Genomic DNA, 22,862 nt, shown 5'->3' with positions numbered 1-22,862 from the left:
TAATCCTACTCCCAACATCACCACTGCTGAAGCCCAAGCTATCCGTGATCTGAAGGCTGACCGATCCATCGTCATTCTTCCGGCGGACAAGAGTTCCACGACCGTGGTACTTGATCATCGGGAGTATGTGGCTGAGGGACTGCGTCAGCTTTCAGACAACACCACATACAAAGTTTGCCAAGGTAATCCCATTCCTGATGTCCAGGTGGAGCTTCAAGGAATCCTCAGAACCTTAGGCCCCCTACAAAACCTTTCATCTGACTCCATCAACCTCCTGACCCCACCGACACCCCGTACCCCTACCTTCTACCTAAAATTCACAATTCTAATCATCCCAGCAGCCCCATTGTAGCTGGTTACCAAGCCCCCACAGAACGTATCTCTGCCTATGTAGATCAACACCTTCAACCCATTACATGCAGTCTCCCATCCTTCATCAAAGACACCAACCACTTTCTCGAACGTCTGGAATCCTTACCCAATCTGTTAACCCCGGAAACCATCCTTGTTACCATTGATGCCACTTCCTTATAAACAAATATTCCGCACGTCAAGGGCCTCGCTGCGATGGAGCACTTCCTTTCACGCCGATCACCTGCCACCCTACCTAAAACCTCTTTCCTCATTACCTTAGCCAGCTTCCTCCTGACACACAACTTCTTCACTTTTGAAGGCCAGACATGCCAACAATTAAAGGGAACAGCCATGGGTACCAGGATGGCCCCCTCGTACGCCAACCTATTCATGGGTGGCTTAGAGGAAGCCTTCTTGGTTACCCAGTCCTGCCAACCCAAAGTTTGGTACAGATTTATTGACGACATCTTCATGATCTGGACTCACAGTGAAGAACAACTCCAGAATTTCCTCTCCAACCTCTACTCCTTTGGTTCCATCAGATTCACCTGGTCCTACTCCAAAACCCATGCCACTTTCCTTGACGTTGACCTCCATCTATCCAATGGCCAGCTTCACACGTCCGTCCACATCAAACCCACCAACCAGCAACAGTACCTCCATTATGACAGCTGCCACCCATTCCACATCAAACGGTCCCTTTCCCTACAGCCTAGGTCTTCGTGGCAAACGAATCTGCTCCAGTCCAGAATCCTTGACCCATTACACCAACAACCTGAAAACAGCTTTCGCATCCCGCAACTACCCTCCCGACCTGGTACAGAAGCAAATAACCAGAGCCACTTCCTCATCCCCTCAAACTCAGAACCTTCCACAGAAGAACCACAAAAGTGCCCCACTTGTGACAGGATACTTTCCGGGACTGGACCAGACTCTGAATGTGGCTCTCCAGCAGGGATACGACCTTCTCAAATCCTGTCCTGAAATGAGATCCATCCTTCATGAAATCCTCCCCACTCCACCAAGAGTGTCTTTCTGCTGTCCACCTAACCTTCGTAACCTCTTAGTTCATCCCTATGAAATCCCCAAACCACCTTCCCTACCCTCTGGCTTCTACCCTTGTAACCGTCCCCGGTGTAAAACCTGTCCCATGCACCCTACCACCACCACCTACTCCAGTCCTGTAACCCGGAAGGTGTACACGATCAAAGGCAGAGCCACGTGTGGAAGCACCCATGTGATTTACCAACTGACCTGCCTACACTGTGAAGCTTTCTATGTGGGAATGAACAGCAACAAACTGTCCATTCGCGTGAATGGACACAGGCAGACAGTGTTTGTTGGTAATGAGGATCACCCTGTGGCTAAACAGGCCTTGGTGCACGGCCAGCACAACTTGGCACAGTGTTACACCGTCCGAGTTATCTGGATACTTCCCACCAACACCAACCTGTCAGAACTCCGGAGATGGGAGCTTGCCCTTCAGTATATCCTCTCTTCTCGATATCCGCCAGGCCTCAACCTCCGCTAATTTCAAGTTGCCACCACTTGTACCTCACCTGTCTTTCAACAACTTCTTTGCCTCTGTACTTCCGCCTCGACTAGTATCTCTGCCCGAACTCTTTCCCTTTACAAATGTCTGCTTGTGTCTGTGTATGTGCGGATGGATGTGTGTGTGCGCGCGCGCGCGTGTACACCTGTCCTTTTTTCCCCCTAAGGTAAGTCTTTCCGCTCCCGGGATTGGAATAACTCCTTACCCTCTCCCTTAAAACCCACATCCTTTTGTCTTTCCCTCTCCTTCCCTCTTTCCTGAAGAAGCATCCGTTGGTTGCGAAAGCTAGAATTTTGTGTGTATGTTTGTATGTCTATCGACCTGCCAGCGCTTTTGTTTGGTAAGTCCCATCATCTTTGTTTCTAGATATATTTTTCCCACGTGGAATGTTTATATATAAAACCACCTACCTGCGTTAATGCAGCATGATTTTTCCCACTGGTCAAATCACTTTTCCTCCTAAGCCATAACACCCATTATTAAAGCTTCCTACTCAGAAAATCACTTACAAAACCACTAAATACCACAAATTCCACCTACGAATCAAGTGCAGGCATTGATTAATGTAACCCCACATGTTTGCACTCCTGCTGATCAGGATGATGAGTAAGCCTCTTTTCAGGACGACCAAACCCCCCTCCTTCCCTCACTACCCCGATGCAACTAACTTATACCCCTGCCATTCTTTGGAATCACCAGTTTAAATTGCCCACTGACACAGTGCACATGAGTCTGTTAACCATCGACTTTTCACCTGTCACTACAACCTCAGGTAATTACTTACTACTTCTTCATCCACTGTAATACTTCCCTTTCATAACATATCTCCCAGCTGGAGCTAACAAGATTAGTTCGTTGCTATAGGCAACAGTATTTTTTTTACACACTGTACCCTACCCAGTAACAGCCACTACCATATGTCACGAATACTTTCAAGCAACCCAGCCCTACCATGTGCTACTCAATGGTAGCAGTTTACTACGTAATAGCTCTTACTGTGATATCACTACCCCACCGAGGATGAGTTTGCACACTTCTCTTATGCCCGTACCTTGTGACTTCCCCCTCTCCTGTGGTATTTACCAGAGCAACCGATGGTACTACCGTCACCTGGCAATTGTCCATCTCTCCCCAATCAATCACATTCCCAGCTGCTCCAGTCTTTAACTGAGCTGGTAAACAAAGATTCAGGGCAGATTATGCTAGACCGTGCCACCACACACATCACAGATTAGCACCACCACCAGTATCTCAGTCGTATAGTTATTCATTCCTAGTTCTGTATGCTCCCCTCTAGTAATTACCCTGATGGGTTTATTGCTATGGGTAGCCTTTAGAAAAGGACTTTTTGCACGACTTCAGTTGCCCCTTCCTGCTGTCCCTGAACAGCAACCTTCTGGGGAATATGAACCTTAATTTTTGTAGTCTGGTCTGAGTGCCATGTGGATAGAAAGGAAACAGTAAATAATTAAAATACCCCCAAAAGGAAAAGGCATGGCCCTCCTTTAAATGTAAGTGATAGTGCCCCACCATGTAGGTGTGAAGTGGTGCCAAAATGTTAACCCCCTTCCCCCCATGTGATCTGTGCACCGCCCCTTCCACAATCCCCCCCACTTATACACTCTGGAGGAAGTTGCAGTGATCCCTGCACCTTGTGCTGCCATTCGCAGTGCCTCACACTACCACCACCACCACCACCACCACCACCCACTGCCATCAAATTGTTTTCACGCAACATTCTATCACCAATCACCAAATTATTGTCATTCTATTAATGCAAATTTAAAAAGAAAAAAAAAGAGTATTGTCAAAATTATGTAAGGCCGTCCTTTGCAGGAGCCCCATAGTAACTGTCAATTCAGTTTCGGCAGCTTCTCTAGGACCACCTTTACATTTTACAGCATTAAACATTCATGCATTTAAAATATGTTTGATTTTTCACCTCAATGGGTGCCCACTGCTTTCCCTTCCTCACCAATCCTGACAAGTTAACAACAGCTCACCAAGATACGGGCCACTGTCAGCCACGCACAGCACCAACACTGAGGTGGGTCATCACGGCGCAGGAGGTAGCTGTGTGTCACCCAAGCGTGGCCAATGCGGAGCCGGCAGAGAACCATGGAGTCCCTGCGAGAGTTGTGCATGGAGGGCTGCCACAAATTCGTAGTCTCCTTAATGGCACGCAGTTTGTTGTGCATGCTGAACTTATGCCATTTCGTCTCCCAAAGCCCCAAAACCTTGCAGCGTAATACTGAACGTAGGTTAGTTGCAGAGAAGGCGATCTGAATAAGCAGTTTCCATGTAGCTGTTTGGCCAGCTTGTTGGAAAGTTCATTGCTGGGATTCTGACATGACCTGGGGTCCAGACAAACACCACTGACCAACTGGACCGTTCCAGGGCATAAATGGACTCCTTGATGGTCGCTACCAAAGGATGACGAGGGTAGCACTGGTCGACAACTTGTAGGCTGCTCAAGGAGTCATTACACTGAAGAAATGACTCACCAGGGTGTGAAAGGATGCGCTCAAGAGCACGAGATATAGCACCAGCAAGAGATGATGTACTACACTTTATGGCATGTCATACACCCTGATGCCACCCACTCAGCCCAGGATCCCTCCCCAAGGGTGCCACCCAGCCTCGGCTAGGGCCACTCGGCAGGATGGCCGTTGCTGGGAGTCCCAATGCCCCAGAGAGATGGGCATCTACTCTACAGCATACATGGGGAGTTAACAGCGCAGGCATCAGCAGAGTGATCCCTGTTGTCAGGGGGCTACAACCAACAGGGTACATGGCGGCCCAACCACAATGGACTGGCTACCGGGCTTGATATGAGGTGCTAAGAAGTCCAGGATCATCATCGGTGCAGAAACCAACACTGCATAGTGCATCGTGGAAAATGCACCCAGGAAGGTGTCCTCACCCAAGAGATGGAGAATGAGCGGGACTGAAATGTGACAACAAGAAAGTGGGCTAAAGATCTCAATGTACAATGGACACAATGCATCATGCTAGGCACCCTTTCCCAATTGGCTTGCTCTTAGGGAAAATTTAGGAACATGGAGGTCAAACCAGACAGGTGACCATCCCATAATGGCCAAAACTTGTGAGGCTTCTTTTAGTTGCCTCTTACGACAGGCAGTAATAACTCAGGCCTATTCTAACCATCGGACCCGCAGGGGGCTATTTAGTCAAATAATGATAAGATATCACAGTGGTGCAAAGATTGACAACTTGCTTTAAAAGTTAAGAAATGTAAAATTGTGCACTTCACAAAAAGAAAAAGCATAGTATCCTATGACTGTAATATCAATGAGTCATCATTGGAATTGACCTACTTGTACGATTACTTGGGTGTAACATTTTCTGGGAATATGAAATGGAGAAATCACTTAGGCTCAGTTGTGGATAAAGCACGTTGTAGACTTTGGTTTCTTGGTAGAATATTGGGGAAATGCAATCAGTCTGCAAATCACTCATGCGACCCATCCTAGAATATTGCTGAATTATGTGGGACCCCTACCAAATAGAACTAACAGGGGATATAAAATGTGTACAGATCAAGACAGCAGAAATGATCACAGGTTTGTATAATCCATGGGAAAGTGTCACAGAGATACTGAAGGAACTTAAGTGGAAGATTCCAGAACATAGGCGTAAGCACCCGAGAAAGTCTATTAACTCTTTAACTGCTCTGGACGTGTTAACGCGCTCACCTTTGCACCTGTCCACGTTTGCTCTGAACGTGTTTACGCCTGCCACCAGTCCTTCTACCTAGTACCAGGTAGTGTGCACGAACACGTTCAGAGCACACAGGGACAGGTACAAAGGTGCATGTGTTAACATATCCAGAGCAGTTAAAGGGTTAAAAGGTTTCAAGACACAGCTTTAAATGGCGACTCTAGGAATATACTACAATTCCCCATGTATTGCTCACATAGGGTTTATGAGAATAACATCAGAATAATTACTGCACACACAGAGAGGCATTCAGTCATTCTTCCGACACTCATTACGTGAATGGAACAGGAAGAAATCCTAGTAACTGGTACAATGGCACGTATCCTCTGCTATAAACATAATGGTGGTTTGCAGAGTGCAGATGGAGATTTAGATGTAGGTGCAGGTGCAAGTGCAGGTGTAGGTGTAGAGAAAATGGATAGTATATAAAGCATTTTGTCTCTAGCTCATACGCTGCCAAGAAAGCCAAAATGAAATATTCACAGCACTTCTCGTATCTCTCAAACTGAAACCTGATTTTGGCGAATGCTAGTACACAAAGAAGAGATTATTTCACCTTAAAATTAATAGGAGTTACTTCCACATCTACCACAATATTCAAGTCACTAAGGATTTTTTCACTAAAATGATGTACCAATTAAGAGCCATCGATAGCTGATGAATGAGAACTACTATGGTTGTGGACTAATATATGTGAAGAAATTTTTGTTTATGAAAATGTCCATTCTTCGTACAAAAATAAACTATTGACTTTCTTTCCATCAGTTGCTATTTTCTGATTTTGCTGCAATTTCAACTGCATTAGAATATTAGTGAGATGAATATTTATAAACTCAGCTTTATTTAGAGGAAAGAAACTGATTAATGTGGCAAAAAGGATACTAACATGCTACTCAGAACTCATCACTGATAACTTTTCTCTGAAGAAAATAAATCACTACTTCTATTGAAGTCTACTAACAAACTGTATGGACTGAAATTGAAAAATGGATTTTGTTTCTGTGTCTCAGTAACATAAGATATATATGAAAACATAGCATACCATTTTTTCTTTCCTATCCATATGCAGAATGAGGGACTGTACTTTTTCCATCACAATTTTCTTTTAGTTTAACAAAGGTATTGGAACTCTGTTTACATCTTGATGGGTAGTTGAGCGGATTTTGGAGATTTAAATGTTTTCATATTTTTTAACTCAGAGATGCAGAAAAAAAATTCTTTGGCCAGTGCCAGTTCATATCATTCATTATTAAAAACACACTGTAGTACAGGATTCTGTTGAAATTTCAATAGAAGTAGCAATTTATCTCACCAGACTTCTTATTCCATTTTTTCCTTCGTGGAAACATTATCAGTGACATATTTTAAATAATACATAATTTCAAACTTCCTTTGTTTGCACATTGATATCTCCTCCTTTCACGAAAATAAAGCAAAGTTTATAAAAATTGATCTCCGTGCTATTCTAACAGTTGAAATTGCAAAAAAATCATAAAATAGCAACTGATGGAGACAAGCCAACAGTTTATGTAAATGCCCTTTCTTGCTATAAATATAAACTAAAGTGTCTTCACATGTGTTATTCCAAGCCAACAGTAAAAATTGTTTCACCAGCTATCGATGGCACTTAAATATTACACCATTTCAGTGAAAAAAAATTGTACTGGCTTGATTATTGCAGTACATATGGAAGTTACACACATTAATATATGGTGAAATCCTCTCTTCTTTGCATACTATCATTTGCCAAAATCTTGTTTCAATATCTGAAACCATTTACAAGATATGAGAAATTCTGTGAATATTTTATTCTGGCTTTATCGGTGGCACCCAAGTTCCAGACAAAGTGCTTTATATACGATTCATTTTCTTGAGACTGGTAATATATAGTAATATTCTTTAAAGTTCACAAAAAAATTCAATACTTCATCTACATTTCGTATGCAGCAACATATGACTTAACACGCACCAAATGCAAATTCATAGCAACCTCTATTTTTCACTGCAAACTTTCCGAAATTCTTGTAGTATTTTACTTAATCCTAGAATATCACTATAAATATGCCCACTAACAAAAATAACAGACAGTTTATCATGAAGCAATGATATGTGGAAGAAGCAAATTTTTTACCACAAGACTGCAGTTTGGCCAGCTTGGCGCCTTACCATTCATGGAGTCACACCAACCAGCAAGCTTCTGCCCCATATCATACACCGTGATAGAGATTCAGCATGTGACGTAGGCGTCACCCCCATCTGCAAGTCGACAGTCGCACCATCTAGCAAACTTGCAGCGAACTTTACCCTGTGTGAGAGGGTCTTAACTCACCCTCCTACAGATTCATGGCTCATGGTGTTTCCTATACCTGGCAATGCTGAAGGAATACTTTTGAACAGACGGACTCACACTCCGGTAAGGCAGGAATAGCAACAGCCAGCCCCAGTCCACCAAACACAGCACAGAGAACTATTATTATTTCTTTCCTTTCTCAGACGTTATGTCTGGTTAAAAATGGAAAGTGACGTGGACCTTGATCAAGTGCGACTTCCTTTTAACTGTGTGGTATATGTTACATTGCATTTAGGAACTTACGGGTAATTGAACATGTATCAATAATTACAGATTTCTGTAGTTGTATATATACAATTGGATGTACCTGTATTGCGTTTATGTACTGGTGGATATTGTGTGGTATTACTCCTGTAGTTGATAGTATAATTGGTATAATGTCAACTTTATCCTGGTGCCACATGGCCTTGAGTTCCGCAGCCAGTTGGATGTATTTTTCAATTTTTTCTCCTGTTTTCTTCTGTATATTTGTTGTATTGGGTATGGATATTTCGATTAGTTGTGTTAATTTCTTCTTTTTATTGGTGAGTATGATGTCAGGTTTGTTACGTGGTGGTGTTTTATCTGTTATAATGGTTCTGTTCCAGTATAATTTGTATTCATCATTCTCCAGTGCATTTTGTGGTGCATACTTTTATGTGGGAACATGTTTTATTAGTTTATGTTGTATGGCGAGTTGTTGATGTATTATTTTTGCTACATTGTCATGTCTTCTGATGTATTCTGTATTTACTAGTATTGTACATCCGCTTGTGATGTGCTCTATTGTTTCTATTTGTTGTTTGCAAAGTCTGCATTTATCTGTTGTAGTATTGCGATCTTTAATAATATGCTTGCTGTAATATCTGGTGTTTGTTGTTTGATCCCGTATTGCAATCATGAATCCTTCCGTCTCACTGTATATATTGCCTTTTCTTAGCCATGTGTTGGATGTGTCTTTATCGATGTGTAGCTGTGTTAGATGATACAGGCGCTTGCCACGTAGTGTTTTCTTTTTCCAATTTACTTTCTTCGTATCTGTTGATGTTATGTGATCTAAAGGTTTGTAGAAGTGATTATGAAATTGCAGTAGTGTAGCTCATGTATTTATATGAGTGATTGCTTTGTGTATTCATCATCATCATCATCATTTATTATTATTATTATTATTATTATTATTATTATTATTATTATTATTATTATTATTATTAACACCAATAAATGCAAGGAACCTTCACTCGCGACCATACACAAAGGGAGGTGAGTGCTCTTCAAACAGTTCTGTGATGCTCAATGAAATCTGACACACAGGATTGAAAGAATGTCCCCACCACATGTGAAGCTGAAGAGATCCCTGCCTATAAAACCCTACATTTTTTGAAGGAGTGTAGACTCTGGACAAGTCATGCGAATGTCAAACCAGTGGCTATCTCCAATGCAGAACTTTAGATTTCTGCAGCTTTCCTCCCTGCAATTAGGCCTGGTAGCACTAGGACTATCATAGGACTTTAATCTTTTACTGGAGTCCCTCTGCACCACCTATACTCTCCTTATACAGTTGCTGCACATCTACTGAACTTCAGTGTTTGTTCCTTGGTATTTCCTTTCTCTAAAGGTTCCTTTGATAGCATAGTTCAACATAGTCACCAGGAGCAAGTCTGACACTGTACACAGTTTGTAAGACAGTACGAAGTCCATGCCGTCATTTGACATACCATAAATGAGTGAGAAAGAAATTTATAACAGAAATTTACAGCTGAAGTGGTATTTTCAACTTCTGAAATAGTTTAAAGAACATGGTAATGAAATTTGAATACCCAGGTGAGCTTCATGAGGCACCTAGTAGAGGAAGGCACCCTATCCTGGTGGAAGTTATAGACAAGGTTGCTGTTTCTGTAACTAACTGTGCAGTATGTGACCTGGAGAGTACTAGTGCTTGCAGTGTGTCTTAGGAATTGTCCATCCCATGGTCAATAGTACAGACAGGTTTATGATCTATCTTACACTGGTACCTGTACAAGATCCAGACAGTGCAGTAACTGAAACCCCATGATGTGCAGCAACCTTCTGAACTTGCTGTTTGCTTCCTGGTACAGGCTGACGTTAATTACATGCGGCCAAGAAACATGGACTGACGAAGCATGACCTGTTAGTGCAACACTGTCAGTGATGGCAACCAAATATGAAGAAACCCCAAAGTGTTTCTGGCTTTTTTAAAAACATACAGTAAATGTAAGATGTAAAAATTTAGACTGTCCAACATAGCAACAGTAAACTTTCATTAGTGCAGTAAAAAAAGCCAGTCAAGTGTCACAATATGTACACAGATGTGCCGGCATTGAGTAGAAATGAAATTTCCGTACCTCAACGGAGGCTTTGAACACAACAGTGCTTTACTAGGCCTGGTTCTATGGGAGACACTACCTCACCCTGTCCCCCTGAAAGAGAAATGACTGACCAAGTGAGTTGTAGGACTAGGTGTTGACAGGGCGGCAACAGATCTGTTTAATGCGGTATCGATTTTCATGGTGCTTAGGTTTGCCACTACATTTTGCTATAAGTGAAATCATAACTGCCACAAATATATGTAATCCAACACTTTCTTAACTAGCAGTCAAGACTCTTTATCTGAAATGTTTTATACTGCAAAAATAACTGCCAACCTAGATCCTGTCAGCAACCTTATTTGGCAAGAGTACCAAATTTTGCTTACATACTCCCCTTCCTTTCCTCTGCAATTCAGTAGTCAGTATGGGGAATAAGAATTTCTTTGCACAGAGAACAACAACTTTAATGACTGCAGTGAAGGAAAAACAAGAACAAGTCTCAAAAATACCTGTTAAATTGGTCCTCTGCAGTTGTCAACTTCAATCTCAGTTCCACCACAGTGTTTTCAAGCTCAGCAAGTTTACATTTATCAATCTTATTTTTTGTTTCTGCTTCAAGTTTCTTAACTGACAATTTCAGAAACTTTATTTCTTGTTCTGCTTTTGCCAACTCTTTGTCAGCCAAAATCTTACACTGCTGGAGATCATTCTTCTCTTGGCTAAGGCAATCAATTTCATGCTGTTTGTCATTCAAAATATTTTGCATATCTTGAATTGTCAGTTGCAGTTTCTCAAGCTCTTGAGATTTTTCTTCGACTAGTAACTTGTTTGTTGAAAGCTCTGACAGTGAACCTGAAATTTCATCTTTAAGCTGCTGAATTTGAGACATCAGCTGTGTCTTAGTATTTTCTGCTTCAAGTAACTTTTTTTCTGCAGCTTCAAACTTTTCTGGACTGTATCTTTCTTTAAATTCATCCAACTCTGATTTCAGCTCTCTAATCGCCTCATCTTTTGAAGCAACTTCACACTGAAGTCTGACTATATTACTCTCAGCTTCTTCTATTTCCTTTTCTTTGATAATCTTTATATTTTCGAGATCAGATATTTGCTTCAAATGTTCTTCACTGCATTTTTTCAGTGTTGATAAATTTACTGTGATTTCGTCTCTCTCCAGTTTTAATTTATTAAGTTCAGTTTCACACTGGCTTTGTTTTATTAAGGCACAGTTCAATTGAAGAGTTATGTCCATTATTTCATTACCACTAACTTCTACATTTCTTTTAAGATCCATGTTTTGCACTGACAAATTATCTACACAAGCTTGAATATCTGCATTTAATGCTGTTAAATCAACTATATGCTGTGCTGATTTCTGGGAAAAGTCTCTGTTTACTTCAAGTTCCTGCATAAGCTGACCAATCTGTTTCTGAGCACATTCTTTGTGGTGGTCCAATTTTTCAGCAATAACATCAATATCTGCTTCTGACCGCTTCAGTGCATCCTCTAGCTCAGATATGCGTTCTTCGTAGGACTTTGCTTGCTGCTCCAAAGAACTTTGGGTTTCTAAGAGTTCTTTTTCTCTTGCCTGCAATCGCATCTGGAGTTCTTGAATGTTTGCATCTTGCTCTTGTGATGCAGTTTCTAATTGTACAACATATTCATTTACTTGATGCAATTTTTCTGTAAACATAGAAAGTTGACCAGCAAATGAATCTACGTCATGTCTCATACTCTGCATATTCTGAGTTTTCAATACTGATTTACATTTTAAAGTATCTATTTTCTCAAGCAGCTCATTTCGGATTTGTTCTATCTGCCTCAGATTTTCTTTTTCAATCTTCTGTAATTCTTCCTCTTGTGTGATCAGTTTCTCCTTGTAGTCTGCCACTTCTGCAATTAATTCTTCTTTTTCTGCTTGAAGCTGGTCCCTTGTCGCAGTCAGTTGCTCCACATCTTTCTCACTTTCTAAAAGACGAACACCTAGAGCCTGCAAGCTGTCTCTAAGATTTCTATTGCCAACTTCAAATTTACGATTCTGATCCTCGGATGCTTCTAAGGAGCATTTCAGAGTTGCCATCGATTCTTTACACAGGTTGTGCTCCACACTTACAGAATCCAATTTGTCTTTCAGTTCTGCTATTGTTACCTGCTGCTCAACATTTGAAACTCTAAGTTCATCTCGTGTGGCTGTAATCTGACCTATTTCATCCTGTAACAAAGCTAAAGCAGCAGATATTCTATGAAGTTCTTCAGTTTTAAAGGCTAACTTGTCCTCAGTATAGACTTTTTCTTTCTTTAACAGCAAAACTGATTCCTCTAAATCAGAAATTGTTTTTTCTGAGTCTCTCTTCATACCTTCTATCTTCAAGTCCATATAATTCTCCAGCTCCTTGACTTTATTGCTATGCAGTTCCAAAATGTGTTTTATCAATGTTTCATACTTTGAACTTATTTCTTTTAGTTTCAGTGCACATTCCTCAGAAAATCTATTTATATACGAAAATGTATCTTCTAAGTTCTGAAACTGTTCTAATAAGATTTTAAAATCTGTATCATGTTTCAGTTTCATGTCAGCATACTCTGCTTTCTGGATTTCATACTCTGCAGTCAACTCTGAGACTTCCATTTCCTTGGCACTCAGCACAGCTTCCAAACTAGTTTTTGCCATCTTATATTCTGTGCAATCTGTCTCCAAGTTTCTAAGATGTTCCTCTAGAGCAAGCTTTTCTACAGAATGCCTGCTTTCTATCTGTTCTATCTGTTTTTCAAGCTTTTCAATATTTTTGCTGTATTCACACAGCAATGCAGCCTTTTCTATGTTATGCTCACTGACCATTTTATCGCGCTCTGCTTTGCAGTCCTCAAACTCAACTTCCAATGATGAAAGTTCACCCTGTAACATAAGTATCATCTGCTGTTTTTGTGCAACCTTTGATGATAAGTCAGAATTTATAGCTTTCTCTTCCAACACTTGAGATTCCCAGTCACGTTGCAATTTTTCTGAACCCTGTTTAAGATCATTGAATGTTTCATTAAGTCTCCTGTGGGATTCTTCCAGCATCCTGTACTCTTCATCATGTGAATTCTTGAGTTCCTGATATTTTATCTTTTCAGCTTGCAATGTTTCTTTCATCAGTTCAAGCTCATTATTCAAAACACAACATTTATCTTGACTTATCTGTAGGGACAATTTATTTTTGGATAACTCTTCAGTCATTTCATTTTGAATACTGCTTAAATTCTTTTTGTCAATTTCCAATTGAGAAATTGCAACCTCTAATGACAGACACCTACTTCTACATTCTTTCAATTCTCTTGACAATTCCTCAATTTTTTCACTGGTAAATGATCTGTCCATGCTATCAAATCGCAACCTCCTTTTGCCATCACAGTTGAAGCAGCCATCATCTGACTGTGTGTCAATGTCTTCTGTATCTGTCGCACTGTCCTTTTTACCAGCATGCTGCAATCCAGTGGTTTGGGACCTGGATCTCTGGGAATTCTCTCTTAGTTTCCTTGGTGGTTGTGGCTGAAAATAAAGAATTCAGTTTAGAATAAATGTCTGCACTAAAATGCCAGCTGTAATTTATTTCATGTCCAAACACAAATCTTTCAATATTGGTCTGAACAATACGAATAAAATATAGTAACAGTGAAAGCTTGAAGCAGAAATAATAATATGTGATATGTACATAGATGATCAGCTGAGTCTGTCTATAGAGTCTTAATGTATTAGTATTGTATGGTGTGATCCAAGTGAGTCAGATGATTCCCATCATATTTCACACTAATATTTCTGACATTGTCTTTTTGATAAATTACAAACAATATTTCCACAAGGTGTTAATAAACTGTACCATCAGTAATTTTACTCGAAGACCATTGCTTTAAACTGACTGCATTGCAAAGGTTGGGTGTTGAAATATGTGACACTTCTTGCATCATGGATGACTTCAGATTTAGAAGATTAGGCAAGGATTCTGTGAACAGACATATTTCTTAATGTTTAGTGAAGTGAACCCTTATCTTGGCATTGCGATACTGTGAGTGCCCCATTGCTTCTTGGGAAGACTGAGCTACTGTCTGTTTTCTAACTTATAGCAGGGAACACTATTGTTTGTTCTGACGTGCAATCCAAAATCTGCTCAATGTGTGAAATATACTTTATAAGAATGGATTTTATTCAGAGTATGAAGATATTGGCAAAAAATGAAGAAAGAAAAAGCATCCAATCACAGTATTGATGCAGACCAGAGAAACATATACTACTATGGAGCATGAATCTCCAGCACTAAAAAGTTTAAGGATTTACTGACCTAACCAAGCATAAATGAGAAATTTATTAAAACTCTCAATTTAATACTCTTGTTTCATGTACAAATGCAAGGCTCCAAGAAATCCTATAATGCTCAAATCATCCACAAATTAAGTAGCAAGCTCAAAGACTACAATATTTAACAGAGGGGGTAGTTCCATGAACACAAGGGGAAAAAATATTAATTTGCAATTAATAATTATGTTATAAATTGTATTTGAACACCACATACATTCTTTGTTTTGTATGGAACAACAAAACAAAGTCTGTACAAAAATTTGAGTTCACTGAGACAAGCTGTTGAGAAAATATCTTAACTGAGACAAGTGTTCATTTTAATAATAAGGTAGGTGTAATTTCGAAATCTTTAAAACTTCCCGATTGGTTGTGGGATTAGCTGATGTTATTTATAAAGAAACTAGTCTCTAGAATCACCACAAGACCAGCACAGCCAAGATGTTTTAAAATGTCATTGAGATTATGTAAGTGATAACCCTCCCATCATATAAAGGAAATAAAATTCAAATCGTGAAAGCATTATTATTTAGATTCCATTTTACTGTGACTTCAAATAATATGAAAATCCTTTTCATGGATTTGCCACAGGATCACATTGTGCAAATACCACAATATTTCCTTGGAGCAACTGTCCAATATCTTCAGGTGGTTCAAGCTTGCTGGTGGCTAGGTACGATTGATGGTATCTGCCCATTGACGCTTCATTTCTAGAACATGCGCACAAAGAATGCACAGATGCGGAAATCGTGCATGTGCAATGATTTGCAAATAGATGGTGCCATACTCAAATATCCTTTGCCGAAAATCGCAGAGCGGCTCTCCTATGCCTGCACTGTACGCTGGGTTTTTAACAGTATGGCCAGACGTTACTAGTCGTGATTTAATAGCAGCCAATGCAGGGTTCCAGGCTGTGGTCAGTTGATATCCTGCATTCCTGTTGTTGACATCATCGGCTGTACGCATATGTATTGCTTCCTTAATAACGCAATCCCACAAAGATGATGCCGGGGATAAAACTTCAAATTTTTCATAAATCATGTAATGTCCTGTACTCAGACGGTGTTCTGAAATTGTCGACTTTCCCAGTTGACGCTGACGCTGATGTTCACTGCAGTGTTCTAGTACTGTGTGACATGTCTGGCCTATATATGCTGCCCACACTGACAAGGAATCTTGTACACACCTCATTTCCTCAGGCAAGATCATCCTTGACCAAACCCAACAGGTTTCTCAGTTTTGCAGATGGTCGAAAAACACACTTAATGCCACACCTTCCGAGGACTCTTCCGGTTCTTGATGACATGGCACCAAAATATGGCAAAAAGATCAAAGTGGTGGGTGCAAGATGCCTTGTCAATATGAGGAAGCATATACAGGCCAGACATTCTGCGCAGTACAAGAATACTGTAATGAACATCAATGCCATACATGCCTTCGTCGATCGAGAAAGTCTGCAATTGTGGAACACTGAGTACATAACATCATTTGACTTATCAAAAGGAGTATGTTTTATACCCGCCATCACCTTTCTGTGATTCCGTCATTAAGGAAGCAATACATAGCCATACAGTCTATAATCCCATCAACAGGGGTGCGGGATTACAACTAAGCACAGCCTGCAATCCTGCATTGGCTGCTATTAAATCACGACGTGAAAAATCAAGATTTTTCGATAACATACCCGTCATTGGTCTAGTACGATTTCTTACTGTCAATATACACAGTGTCAAGTGCGCGCACAGGAGAGACTAGAGATGCTCTGCGATTTTCGGCAGAGGTCATTTGAGTACGGCACCATCTATCTGCAAATCATTGCATATGCGTGATTTTTGCGCCTGTGCATTCTTCGCACACATGTTCTAGGAACGGGGTGTCAATGTGCAGATACCGTCATTCATTCCTAGCCATCAGCAAGGTTGAACCACATGAAAATGTCTGACAGTTGCTCACAGGAAATATTGTGGAATTTGCACAAAGTGATCTGGCAGCAAACCCGAGAGGACTATTTACAACATATCTGCCGGGAAAGCTAGAAAAGCACCAATATAAAAAATTGTTGAGATTAGTTTTCAATTCGATTTAAATCAGATTGTGAAACATTTTGCCAATGATTTTGGGTGGTTTGACACCTCCAGGAAAGGGCTAAAATATAAGAATCACTTGTTTCAGATTGTTTCTCACAAACAATTGAAGCTCAACTGCAATTTCTGACCTATTTGTTACCAATATGTTAGTGCTGGTAGTGCACTGGTGTTTTGATCTTAACCAATGTTTTAATAACCAACTGTTTGATTTGAATTTCCTTTCATCAGAGCAAGTAACAGATAAGTGTGAAACTAGAGATTCCGCTGTTTCTACATTTGTAGACTTGCTCACCCTGCTACAACGATTCTTGTGTACATTTTGTTTAGCTTTGCTTAATGTGGTAAAAGGTAGCTAACAGGATGAAAAATTAGGGTTTAGCATCCCATCAACAATTTTATCATTAGGGATGTAGCAAAACCACATACTGGAAAATGACGTGAGAAGGAAATTGGCTGTGTCCTTTTCAAAGTACCCATTTAAAGATTCTGAAGTAATTTCAGGAAACCATATAAATAAGTTGCTGAAATTTCTTGATATTATTTTATTTATAGTGACTTAAACATTATGTGATGAGAGTTTTGCAAAAGTAATATGTCACAAAAATGCAGTGTATAATTACAGAAAGAAATAAACTTTTTTATATTTCAATACAATTTAACAACACAGTATGAGAAATTTATTAACAAATGATTCAGAGTCAATAACCAATGCAAGATTGTTCAATACTTTTAAGTCTTTATGACAAATACCTTTCAACAAACAGTTACACACAGTTGAAGTATGAAGTTTTAGTGAAAGAGAATATAACAACATTTGTTTTCTAAGCATTATACATTGTAGCATGTTCTACTACTCTCAGAACACACTGAAAATCTGCAGATTCATAGTGAATATAAGTAGAGCACAACTATTTAGAAAATTATTTATTACTCCATCTTTCTCAACATTAAAAACCTGTATCTAAACAATAAATAATCCAAATAAAAATAAAAACTTGTGGCAGAATTGTTATAAAATACAGTAACATCCAGCCACAATTCGCCAAATTCAAATTGTGTCTGGTTACTGCTGTAATTTATTAATATTCTATGTCACATAACAGCCTCCGTTTTCCTTGAGTATCATTATTTGCCAAAGTAGCAAAGAGTGAAATATTCCACTTTGTAACTGACTAAGTTTCACTTTGATCACCAGTCAGGCAGATTACACCAATTACATCATACTGCTCACAGGCACCAAATCTTCACCATGTCAATTTTTATGACAGTTTACTGCTGTTGTTCTGCAATATAAAACTGCTGCAATAACTATTACCAGCACTCCAGAAGGGCACCAAATTTCCTATCCTAACAGAGCATACTTACCTCTACAATTTCCCAGGCTTCCATATACTACTAAAATACATATGCCACTTCTTTCTCTTGCAATATCGTCACATATATTCGTCCTGTCCTCACCACTGTCGCAATTTCACTGAACATCTAAAATATGTGTAATCCTAGGTCATTAATACTGTGTTTACACAACCATTCACAAAAGAAAACCAAGACAAAAAAATCCTGACTTTTCATATCTGTGTACAAGAAATCCATGCAAGACAAAATTCTATTCCCACAAGCGATGGTGAAAGAAAAATTCAAAAAATGGTTCAAATGGCTCTGAGCACTATGGGACTTAACTTCTCAGGTCATCAGCCCCCTGAAACTTAGAACTACTTAAACCTAACTAACCTATGGACATCACACACATCCATGCCTGAGGCAGGACTCGAACCTGCGACCGCAGCAGTCGCGCGGGTCCAGACTATAGCGCCTAGAACCGCTTGGCCACTTCGGCCGGCAAGCAAAATTCCTTTGGGCTTCTGGGTGCCAGGGCAACTCAACTTTTGTAAGTCTTCACATCAATTGCATCCATAGGGTACGGCCTCAAGCCATTACTATCTATCTCTCACGGATACAGTGATGAGCCAAAACATTATGGTTACTGCCCACAATGAGACTGAATGCTGCCTGATGACACTGCAGGTACGTGGCATGGTAATAAAAGCATGTAAGAGGAGAACATACAGAGAATCATTCTAGTAGTGACATGGTCTGCAAATAGGGAAATCCACTGGAATAATTAATTTACTTGTTCCCTTGTCGATTCAACAACAGCTTCAATTATGACTGCAGTGCACTTGGAATCATCAAGGTTGGTTGTTAGATCAATGGAAGCATGTCCCCTAGTCAGATAAATCACATTTCGTATTACATTAGATCAATGGTAGTGTCCAAATATTCATTCATCCAACACAATGGCTGCTCAAAACATGCACTGTACTATGGCTGTAGGACAGTGGAGGAAGTATTACAGTGTGATCAGCACAATATGAAGGACATTTGTCCGAGTGTCGATGGGAGTCGTAGCAGAAATCTAAGGCAACCCAACGGCGGTTTACTATGTGAACATTACTATAGACCATCTGCATCCCTTCATGCTTTATGTCTTCCCCAGTGGTGATGGCACCTTCCAGCAGTAGAACTGTGCCTGATAGCTGTTTAGCTTTCCTTATAGCTGATGAGTCATGTGACAAAACATCTACTAATCTCCACAGAATCCAAAAACAATAAACAAACATTGCGACTTTCAACCAAGTACCCCATGTAGTGATGGTGGGGTAGGTGGGGAAAAAAAATTCTGAAATCTGAATGTACTTTTGTATACTGACAGTAATTTTCATAATTTTCTAAATGGAAGATACAAATTTCTTCACATAGGAATATTTCTCTTTTAATGTTTCAAAATTATGAGTAGGATGCAAATTGCAGGTCATGAAATTTCAGGTACAGAACATGCATGTTTCTTGTTTTTTTTTTTTCCCAATTCAAAGTGCAAGAAGCTGGATCTATATGCTCTGGCTGTACCGATCATATTTTACTCCATCAGGTCACATAGCAAAACATGCGCAACCTAAACATGGGCCCATTGCATGTTTTCAGAGGTCTCACTAAAATATTCAGTAGATACCTGATATACCTGTCAGTGCTTTCTTCCAGAGGAATATACTCTAAGTCATCAGCTACTATTCATCTGATTCAGCACATTTTCTTTCCACAGTGGCTGAAGTTAGTAAGTTTCTCCAAGTATCCTCACTGCGAACATACTTCTGAGTATATTTCTCAAGATACTATTTCCCAATGGGATTGCTACACTTGGAAACAGGAATACCAACTGTTTGAAATGCCATCACAGGGTCAAAAATTTCATTTCCCCCTTTTTAACAAAAACTCCAGAGCTTCACCAATAAACTGCTGTCTCACTTGCAGTTGCAAGGTGCCTGTGAGATGGAAATGTTCTACATCTACATTTCCATCTACATCTACATCTTGCAAACCACTGATAAGTGCATGGCAGAGTGTACATCACATTGTACCTGTTATTAGGATTTCATTCACAGATGTAACACAAGAAGAATGACTGATTGAATGCCTGTGTGTGTGCGCGTGTGCGTGCAGTACTACTTCTAATCTTATCCTCATGTTCATTATATGAGATATACATAGGAGATTATGTACATTCATAGAGCCATAATTTAATGTCGGTTCTTGAAACTTTGTTAAGAGACTTCCCCAGGATAGTTTACGTCTATCTTCCAGAATCCGTTAGTTCAGTTCCTTCAGTATCTCAGAGACTTTTCCCACCAATCAAACAAACTAGTGAAAATTCATGCTGCTCTTCTCTGTATACATTCAATATTCCCTGTTAGTCCTACCTCATATGGCCCCCAGACACTTGAGCAATATGCTAGAACTGGTCACATGAGTGATTTGTAAGCAATCTCCTTTGAAAACAGAATGCGCTTCCCAGTATACTACAAATAAACAGAAGTCTATCACCTGCCTTCTCCATTACCGAGCCTATTTGATCATTCCATTTCATATCCCTACAAAGTGTTCACCCAGATATTTGTATGAGCTGGTCGATATCAATAGTGACTCATTGGTATTATAGGAGACTATGCATTTTTTCCCTTTTGTGAAGTACTCAGTTTTACATTTCTGAACTTTTAAAGCAAGCTGGCAATCTTTGCACCACTTTGAAATCTTATCAAGATCTTACTAAATATTTATGCAGCTTCTTTCAGACAGCATTTCATTATAGATAACTGCATCACCTGTAAAAACCTGAAGTGGCTATTATTATTGGCTGCAAGGTCATTAATAAAAATTTCCTGGCAGATTAAAATTGTGTGCTGGACCGAGACTTTAACTCTAGAACTTCGCCTTTCGTGGACAAGTGATCTACCATCTAGCCAAGGTCTGCAGAAGAACTTCTGTGAAATTTGGAATTTAGGAGATGAGGTACTGGAAGTAGTAAAGCTGTGAGAACGGGTCGTGAGTAGTGCTTGTGTAGCTCAGGTGGTACAGCACTTGCCTGCAAGAGGCAAAGGTCCTGAGTTCAAGTCTTGGTCCGGCGCACAGTTTTAATTTGCCAGGAAGTTTCATATCAGTGCACGCACTGTTGCACAGCGAAAGTTTCATTTGGGTCATTAATATACAGCATGAACAGCAAGTGGCCCAACATATTTCCCTGGGACGCAACTGAAGCTACTTCTACATCTGAGGATGACTCTGCATGCATGATAATATGTTGTGTCCTTCTTACCAAAAAGTTCTCAGTCCAGTCACAAATTACACTTGATACTTCATATGATCGTACTTTTGACAATAAGCATAGGTGCAGTACTGAGTCAAATGCTTTTCAGAAATCAAGAAGTGCTACATCTACCTGACTACCTTGATCCAATCAATACTTTCAGGATGTCACAAGAGAAAAATTCAAGTTGGGTTTCACAAGATCAACGTTTTCTGAATCAATGCTGGTTGGTACGGAAGAAGTCATTCTGTTTAAGACACCTCATTATGTTTGAACAGACACTATGTTCTAAGATTCTACAACAAATCAATGTCAAAGATATTGGATCCTAGTTTTGAGGACCACTTCTACCATCCATCTTGTAGATGGGTGTTACCAAGCTTTTTTCCAATTACTGGGCATGGTTTTTTGTTCAAGAGACCTGCAATAGAATATAGTTACAAGAGGAGCTAATCCAGCCACAAATTCGATACAGAATCTAAGAGGAATTTCATCGGGCCCTGGAGCTTTATTCAGTTTTAATGATCCAGCTGTTTCTCAACACTACTGTCACTAATATACATTTCATTCATCTTTTCAATAGTACAAGGACTAAATTGGGACAATTCTCCTGTGTCATCCTTTTTAAAAGAACGTTTGAATGGAGTTAAGCATTTCAGATTTAACTTTTCTACTCCCAATTTCAGTTCCCATTTCAGTAGCTAGAGACTGGGCACTAACTTTAGTGCCACTAACAACCTTTACGTATAAACAAAATTACTTTGGATTTGCGAAAGAGCATATGACAGCATTCTACAACAGTAGTTATTGAAGGCATCAGGCATTACCATCTTGATAGCCAAAAAAGTTTAATCTGGCATCCCTATCTATAGCACTACACTTTGTTTTATGGCTGTTGGTAGTTTTTGTTTCTTTAGTATTTTTTTATAGTGTGGAAAAAAACTAAGGTTATATGAGCCAAATCAGAACTGTAAAACATGAAAACGAAAAAGGATTTACAGCAACTACACATGACGCCCAATATACGGAAGGAAAAACAGTTAAAACCAGAGGCTCTCTCTTGGAAAAATGTCCATAAAATACGCTAAAAAAAAACAAGAGTCTGAACTAAAGATTAAATGACCTTCACCATATTGTTATGATGGATAAAAAGTAAAACGTGGTCGACAGCCCACGTGTTGTTCGCTAAAATGGCTCGTAAATCAGACAGCAAACAAATTAAAACATAAGTGATTAGAAAAATTGCATTCTGTTACGTAATGGCAAACCATCAATGGTTGATGACGATGAGCACAAAGTGGTGGGGGATCACCACTTAACAAATGGCAATGACTACAAAGACAGCACCCAATATAGAATGTAACTAAAATGACCTCCTCATGGTGAATGGCCCAAGATGAAGTCAGCCAAGCTGCTGAGAGGTTTAATTCCTTAAAGCTTGTTCCCATGAAGGGAAGACCAGTGGTGATGCCACGGTGACACATCTGCTGACAGACAGCAACA

At 39.8% G+C, this 22,862-nt stretch overlaps 1 protein-coding gene across 1 annotated transcript in view; it reads right to left on the bottom strand.

Moving 5' to 3' along the window:
* The window catches only part of LOC126354120 (hyaluronan mediated motility receptor-like), a 110,327-nt gene that overhangs the window by 40,226 nt on the left and 47,239 nt on the right, over positions 1–22,862 (bottom strand). Inside the window, exon 3 of the mRNA XM_050003516.1 lies at positions 10,813–13,832. Coding sequence (XP_049859473.1) covers positions 10,813–13,832 — 3,020 coding nt within the window. The remainder of the gene's footprint in view (positions 1–10,812; positions 13,833–22,862) is intronic.

Source organism: Schistocerca gregaria, chromosome 3 (genome assembly GCF_023897955.1).
Source record: "Schistocerca gregaria isolate iqSchGreg1 chromosome 3, iqSchGreg1.2, whole genome shotgun sequence".
Lineage (NCBI taxonomy): Eukaryota > Metazoa > Arthropoda > Insecta > Orthoptera > Acrididae > Schistocerca > Schistocerca gregaria.
This window is presented reverse-complemented; position numbering and strand designations above follow the sequence as displayed.